The sequence below is a fragment of the Cryptomeria japonica genome, chromosome 6 (genome assembly GCF_030272615.1).
Source record: "Cryptomeria japonica chromosome 6, Sugi_1.0, whole genome shotgun sequence".
NCBI classification, from domain to species: Eukaryota; Viridiplantae; Streptophyta; class Pinopsida; order Cupressales; family Cupressaceae; genus Cryptomeria; species Cryptomeria japonica.
Window position 1 is genome coordinate 119,422,630 of NC_081410.1, and position 7,391 is coordinate 119,430,020.

General features: G+C 33.9%; 1 protein-coding gene across 1 annotated transcript; it reads left to right on the forward strand.

Annotated features, from left to right (window-relative positions):
* The first annotated feature begins 2,009 nt into the window (after positions 1 to 2,009).
* Positions 2,010 to 7,149, forward strand: LOC131053729 (protein NRT1/ PTR FAMILY 3.1). The gene is made up of 4 exons (XM_057988355.2): positions 2,010 to 2,338; positions 3,232 to 3,449; positions 3,843 to 4,417; positions 6,031 to 7,149. The coding sequence occupies exons 1-4, from the start codon at positions 2,140 to 2,142 to the stop codon at positions 6,926 to 6,928; spliced, it is 1,890 nt and encodes a 629-aa protein (XP_057844338.2). The 5' UTR covers positions 2,010 to 2,139; the 3' UTR covers positions 6,929 to 7,149.
* The last annotated feature ends 242 nt before the right edge of the window (positions 7,150 to 7,391 follow it).

Consider the following 7,391-nt stretch of genomic DNA (forward strand, 5'->3'; position numbering starts at 1 on the left):
TAGACATGCTTGACCACAGTCAAACCCTTTGAACCTTTCTTTCCCTATAAAACCAATTTCTAAGCCATATTTAGGTCTTTTAATTATTTCTTCACATATATTTTATGATCACCAACTTCTACAAGTTGACTTATGTGTTATTTTCTTAAACATGAATCTTCATGGTGTGCTAAGCATTAGTGGTTGTCTCTAACAAGAATATAAATGGGTAGCTATCTTACTTGATTAGTTCGATTGATCTAATTTGATTTCACACTTTTCAATTATAAGAATTTTGGTGTCTAAAATCTAGAACTCACTAGAAGAGATATGACTTCAGATACACTCAGATTCTTCATGGCCTAACCTCTATATATCAACCTACAATTTTTACCATAGTCCATCAACTTGCTATGATTGCCAATTAGCTTAAAGAGCGTCCTACAAAAGGTTCTAGACAAGTTAATAATATGAAAAAAAAAATGTTAAAATCAAAGATTTTGCATTACGATTCCTAGTAGAGATTAATTGTTCTCAAACATGGAAATACATCATTCATTTTCCATAAATAATAAATTATGACTTTTCTAATGGATTTAGAATTAACATTATCTTTGTTGCTAAATACCAATGGATTGTTCTTCTATAAAATGTTAAAGTTGGAAGCAAAAATTTCTAGTTTGGAACAAAAGCGACAAAGGATGGATTTGAACAAAATGGGCCATATTACTAAAAACTATGTTGAAGTGAAATAGTTTCCAAGCAAGGATTTGGGAATTGGCATCAAATCCAAATTATCATGGCCAAGTATTAAGTTAAGACCGAGGATCATTTTTAAATGAATGTGCATGTTTATAATTCTTCATGTTGGATCCTCTCCAAAACTTCATACCACAAGTTTCAAAAGTTGCCATAGTGTATTATATAGAACAATTAAGATCGTAAACAAGGATTTCATGATGTATCTTAGGATCTGTGTTGTCTCCATTTTTAAGAAGCATTTTTTTTCTAGAAGACAAAGTTTGTCATAACTAAGATAAAAATGTGAAGCACTTACATGTAGAATGTTAATTCCATTGTCATATTGCATCCATTCTTTTTGCATTCTTGATAGGAATGCAATTTATTCTTGTCATATTGATCTTCTCATTTCATTGTGCTTTCTATTAGGCCTCTAGATTTTGGGTGGCTATCTCTATAGCCAAATCTTACACAAAATAGGTTCAAAACTAAATAAGAATTGACAAGGATATACAAATGTCACTATCACAATATGTTTATATTTGTGGAGAGTAATACACTCTTAATAGATTTCTTATTTTAAAGATAATGCTAAAAAAATCATGGATAAATGTGATCAAAACAATGCAAAATATAAGACCAAAAATAATATTATTGTTTAATTTATTTTTGTTTTCTACTTTTCACAGTAAAAGATAATTAAACAAAAGACAAACTATAGAATAACAAATTTTGTCCTTCTAAACTTTTAAATTATTAATCTTTACTATTAGTTCTATGTTAAACTCTCCTATTTTGGCCAAACTTATCCTCTTTAAACAGCACTTACAAGAGAGTTGTTCCTAAAATACTCATATTAATCACTTAAAATATCATTAAACAATGCTGAAACTGTTTTGATCTTGACAAGATTATTACTCCCATATATGTGGTTGAAACTTCAAGGCCTCTTGTTTTGCAGGAAGTTAAACTACAGATGTTACTGAGCTAAGATCTAAGCAAAAAATAAAACTTTGTAATCACCATTTTTTTCAGACCTTTTATCACATGGGCTGTGCATCACGAGTTTTTAAGACACCCACTTCTTTGCTTTCACTAATACAGCTAAATAAGGATAAGCACCTCAGTACGTAGTACCAGAGCGCCTACATTTAAATGAACAATATTCTTGTCGGTTTTCTTTTGTCATATTCCTTGAAAGATTCAATAACTCTATCATGTTTAGGAAAATGTTAGATGTGTCACATGAGGAATTTAGAGAAAATAATGAATGGCTATTAATTTTATATCATAATCAGATCACGGGAAAAAATCTGATATCCTGAAGAATCTGGCAACCCAATACTAAGCTGTATTTACTGTGTTTTGAGCTATAAAATCTCTGCTTGTGAATTTGGTCTGGAGCAGAGTGTGAGAAAAATGGAAGAGCAGATGAAAGCCACAGAGGTTTCTGTGCAGAAACCTCTTAAGCATTGGCACAATGTTGCTCTCCTTAGCCACTTCAATTGCTTTGCTGTGTCACAAACAAGAAACAATGCAAAGGATGGTGCTGATATTGAAGTTGGATCCTCCAAGAAGAAAACAAGAGGAGGATGGAGAACCATGCCCTACATAATAGGTGAAACTCTGGTTTTTTCCTCCCTCTTAACTGAAATCTAATGCCCATTCAAAATGAATGGATGTCTATTCCTTAGTCCACTCACCAGCTTGCACTAGCACCTTTACATTATATGGTATGAATTTTGTGGGTTTAACCGTGTAGCTAGCTCAAATTTATATAGTCTACTTAGTATTCATTGTATCTGAGTCATTTTGATACTACTCTTCGGATTTAAGTATATAGCTAACTCAAATTTTATAAGTAGTGTTTATAAACAGTCTACTTAGTATTCATTATATTTAAGCGATGAAAGAATTGGTTATGAGAAGATCATTCATTTTGATACTACTCCCCAGATTTGTTTTATGAGCAGTCTTTGTACACAGTCTACTTAGTATTCATTGTAATTAAGCGAAGAAAGAAAATCATTGATTATGAGAAGATCATTCATTTTGATACTACTTTCTTGAGTTTAACTGTATAGCTAACTCAAATATTATGAGTAGTCTTGATACTTAGTTTCAATGTATTTAAGTGAGGAAAGAATTGATGAGGAGAAGGTTATTAGTTTTGATACTACTCCCCTTCAAATACATTTAGCCGTGCATTTTCTCTCAAAATTAAATCAACTTGTACCTCATTTGTAAAACCTTGAACAAGTATGAACTATTCATTACAGAGCTGCTTGATACTGATCAATATTTTGAAAGATCTCTAACACCTAAACCCAAATAAGTACTATTGAAGTTACTATATTGTGTTTTTATTAAAGGTGGTTAGAATATCACAAATGTTTTGAGATGGGTATTAATGGACATTGTTATTAGACAATTTGTTGTATAGATTCTACTGCAAGAAAAGGTTTTGCATAGTATTTTTAACTTTGTTCTATGATGGAACATTGTGTTCAGGAAATGAGAGCTGTGAGAAGCTAGCTTTGACGGGTTTGTCGGCTAACATGATTGTCTACCTAACAACGAAATACAATATGCAGAAAGTTGCAGCAACGAATGTACTTAATATCTGGTCTGGAACAACAAGCCTTGCAACCTTGCCCGGAGCTTTTGTGGCGGATTCCTATCTTGGCAAATTTCGAACCATAGTCATTGGTTGTGTTTCATATTTAGTGGTAATTACTTACACTTTTTGTTGGAAGAACATTTTGCTTTCTACTTTTTGTTAGAATAAAATGGTCTACTGAGAAAGGTCTTGGATTCAAGTTGTGAACAAGCCTTTTGAAAGCTTGATTGATAAAGTTAGGTTGAGCCTGTAGAACCAGAGGTTTGCAACTGAAAATTAAAACATTTTACTTAATTTAAGTATAAATAGTAATTTCTGACTGTTTCTGAAGTTTTTGTTTGATTAAAGTTGAACCCACAACATATCCCATTGTTTAAGCTCTTTCATAGAACAAGTGATTACAGAAGGGAATTAGAAGTTGTGAATTAGTGATATGTTGTTTGATTGGTAATGAGAAATTTGCTAATGAGTAATGATGTATTGTTATATGATTAATGTGCAGGGATTGTCTCTTCTGACTCTCACAGCAGTCATCCCTCAGTTCAGACCAACTCATTGCAGTGCCACCCAGAAAAAATTGAGAAAATGTGAGAGAGCATCCAAAACACAATGGGCTCTTCTTGTGTTGGTTTTCTTATTCAAATGTATTGGGTCTGCAGGGATAAAACCCTGTTCCATGGCATTTGGAGCAGATCAGTTCCAACAGGAAGGAGAAGTAAAAGATAAAGAAGAAAAATCCAAGGAGAAGAAAAGAATAGAGAGTTTCTTTAATTGGTATTACTTTTCAAGTTGTTTTGCTCTCGTTGTAGCCCTCACTGTTATTATTTATATTCAGAGCAATGTGAGCTGGAGTTTGGGGTTTGGCATCTGTACTCTGCTCATGCTAATATCCACGGTTATCTTCCTTGTTGGAGCTCCCATTTTCCTCCATGACATTCCACAAGGTAGTCCGTTCACTGGATTTGCACAGGTGATAGTGGCATCAATCAGGAAGTGGAATTTATCCCTGCCTTGTGATTCTGCAAAGCTTTATCATTGCCAAGGCAGCTCCAAGCCTCCTCTCACAGACAGATTCAGGTAAGTTTACTATAAGATTTTAGAGAGGAAGATTGTCGGAACATAAAAAAATTAATTTTCCTTTCGAATTAGTTTTTCTGATGCTAAGTTTTCCAAAGAGGATGGCGTACATCAAACATTAGCTTCTGCTTCTAGTTCTTTTAATTTTTTGTTTCAGTTGAAAATATTTTATAACATGATATAAGGGTTTATCTCTGCCAATAATATTAGAAAACAATTATACATGTTTGTAAGTTTAATCAGTTGCTTTGTAAGTTGTTTATTACTTTTTTGAAAGATAAAAAACACATTATTTATTGATCACAGATAGCAATGAATCATACACGTCCCTCTTTTTTCTATTCATTTCAAAAGACAAAAAGCTGCTACATAATTGAAACTATTAATATCTCCTATTGTTGTTGTTGTCCATGTTGAATAAGTGAGATTTATCAAAAGTTCGTTATATGAATTATGAGGTTTCTGATATATAAATTATAAAAATATTATATATTTAAATAGGTACGTAGGAAGTATTTTTTTCTTAGGTCAGAATTGGATTATAAAAATTTTGAGTCAAAGCATTCATCAAAAATGAGTAAATAAATTTGACTCAAAACTATTAATCTTTTTGAATTTTTGAGTCAAACCACTCATTATATATGAGTCAATAAATTTGACTTGATGACTATCCAGATGAATCTTGATATAAATATCATGATATTTCGAACTGCTATATCATTATCATTTAACAAAGGATGCAATGTAACAAAGTCTCTAGACAGTCAATTCCTTTCTGACGCCAATCATTCATCCTTACCACACTCAAAGCTCTAGTTTTGATGACAGGTTTTGTTCAAGCTGTCCAATCTCTGTTTATGAATGCTTCCCCTTGCTTAACCATCAATGACATTTTGGCTTAAACAGCACATTCTAAGTTTTGACTCATTTAGGTAGTTCATCTGAAATCACACTAATAGATAGATTCTAGTGAAGAAGCTGGTGTGATTCCATATGAACTGCTACCTAAACAAATCAAAGTTTAGAATATGTTACTTAAGCTAGCATATCAATGACTGCCCCCCAAATACCATGGAGACTATTTGATAAATCAGATCCCAGATTCAACCTGCAACCTAGTTTTCAGTGTCCAACAATTCATTTTCCTTCTACAGCAGCTCTGTCATCTTAATGATGGATCATGAAGTGTGATCTGAATCGTTGATGCAAATAAATCTTACACAACAGAATCCATAAACATAATACATTATTATTGTGTGTATCTTCTGGTAATGGCTGCTTGTGTTTATTTCCTCGATGTTTCCCATCAAATGATCCATCCTCATGAAGAAGAACAAGTAAAAAAAACAGAATAATTTGATTCAAAATATTGAAGAAATAAATATACAGCTATTACCAGAAAATACACTTGTGAAAATCTAATGTTTCTAGCTAAAATAAAAAAATACAACATACCCAGACCCTTAACTCTTCCATCAATGACAGTAAAAAATCAATATTTATTGAAAACCCTGTGTGTTTATATCTGTTCATGAACCCATTTCCAACAACAACAACAACAACAAAAAAAAAAAAAAAAAAAAATTCTAAAAATATTTGCCTCTGAACCCCAGGTTTCTGGACAAGGCGGCCATAATAACAGAAAAAGACATCCAAAGCGACGGATCAGTGGGCAACCGATGGAGACTCTCTTCGACGGCCCAAATCGAAGCCCTAAAATCCATAATTGCAACTCTCCCCATCTTCTCCTGCGGTATCGCGACCTCAATAACGAAGGCACAGCAGCACACATTTTCAGTACTACAAGCCCTAACCATGAACAGAAAGCTAGGGTCAACCAATTTCGAGATTCCAGCAGGATCCTTCTCAGTCTTCTCTCTACTAGTCCTCATAACGTGGCTCCCATTGTACGACCGACTCATCGTTCCAGCCACCCGCCGGATGACAAAAAATGGGCGAGGAATCACAGTATTTCAGAGAATGGGCATCGGCCTTGCAATTTCCGCAATCTCAATGCTGGTTGCGGGTTTTGTCGAAATAAAGAGACGAAACGCAGCGCGAAGTCACGGCCTGGCGGACGATCCCTCGGCCGTGGTTCCTATTTCGGCCTTCTGGCTCGTTCCACAGTTCTGTATTGCGGGTCTGGGAGAGGCATTTCATACAGTGGGTCACCTGGAGTTTTTCTATGACCAATTTCCGCCCACCATGCGCAGCACAGCCATTGCTCTGTCTTCCTGCACTTCTGCAATAGGGCATTACTTGAGCACCATTGTTGTTACAGTTGTTCATAACACCACGGGCGGCAATGGAAAACCAGATTGGCTTGATGACAATCTCAATCGTGGTTACCTTTTCTATTTCTACTGGCTTTTGTCTGCCATTGAAGCCCTCAACTTGGTATATTTCATCTTCTGTGCTTATATGTATAAGTACACAGTAGAACCTGTCCAAGATCCAGCTTTTGAATCGGGCGTCCAAGAGATGGAATGTAAGCAAATACAGGAGAATTAGCCCAGCTGTGTAATGGCTTCTGTAACTTCGGGCTTATTTGGAGGTGGGCTAAAAGAATGCCTTTTCCGCCTCTGTATCCTCTGCATGTAAAATTCAGCATGTAGGTAGTCTTTTAAGCTCTGATCTGTAGGTGGATAGTGAATGTCTGTAGTACTGTTGGGTTTTGTAACAAGTTATTATTATATTCCTTTTATGATTAAATATCATATTGAATTTAAAAATTTGAGTAACAATGTTATATTTTTAATTAATTTTTTTTTTTAAATAATTTCAAAATTATTATTTATCTATTGAGTGTTGTATTTTTTAAATGTATTTTTAAGTGAAAATTCAATTATATCAATAATGTTTTGTTGTTTTTCAATTTTATTAATGGTTTTTATAAATACATGCTCTTTGAGATAAGAATAAAGTAGAGATTTAGCATGCGGGGTTTGAATCTTGATGGCCACAACAATACCAC

What these genes read in the sequence shown, in the direction of transcription:
- LOC131053729 (XM_057988355.2), top strand. Translation starts at nt 2,140, where the DNA reads ATGGAAGAGCAGATGAAAGCCACAGAGGTTTCTGTGCAGAAACCTCTT. An exon ending in GTTGTGTTTCATATTTAGTG is followed by an intron (nt 3,450 to 3,842) that starts GTAATTACTTAC and finishes ATTAATGTGCAG; the next exon opens with GGATTGTCTCTTCTGACTCT. An exon ending in CCTCTCACAGACAGATTCAG is followed by an intron (nt 4,418 to 6,030) that starts GTAAGTTTACTA and finishes TCTGAACCCCAG; the next exon opens with GTTTCTGGACAAGGCGGCCA.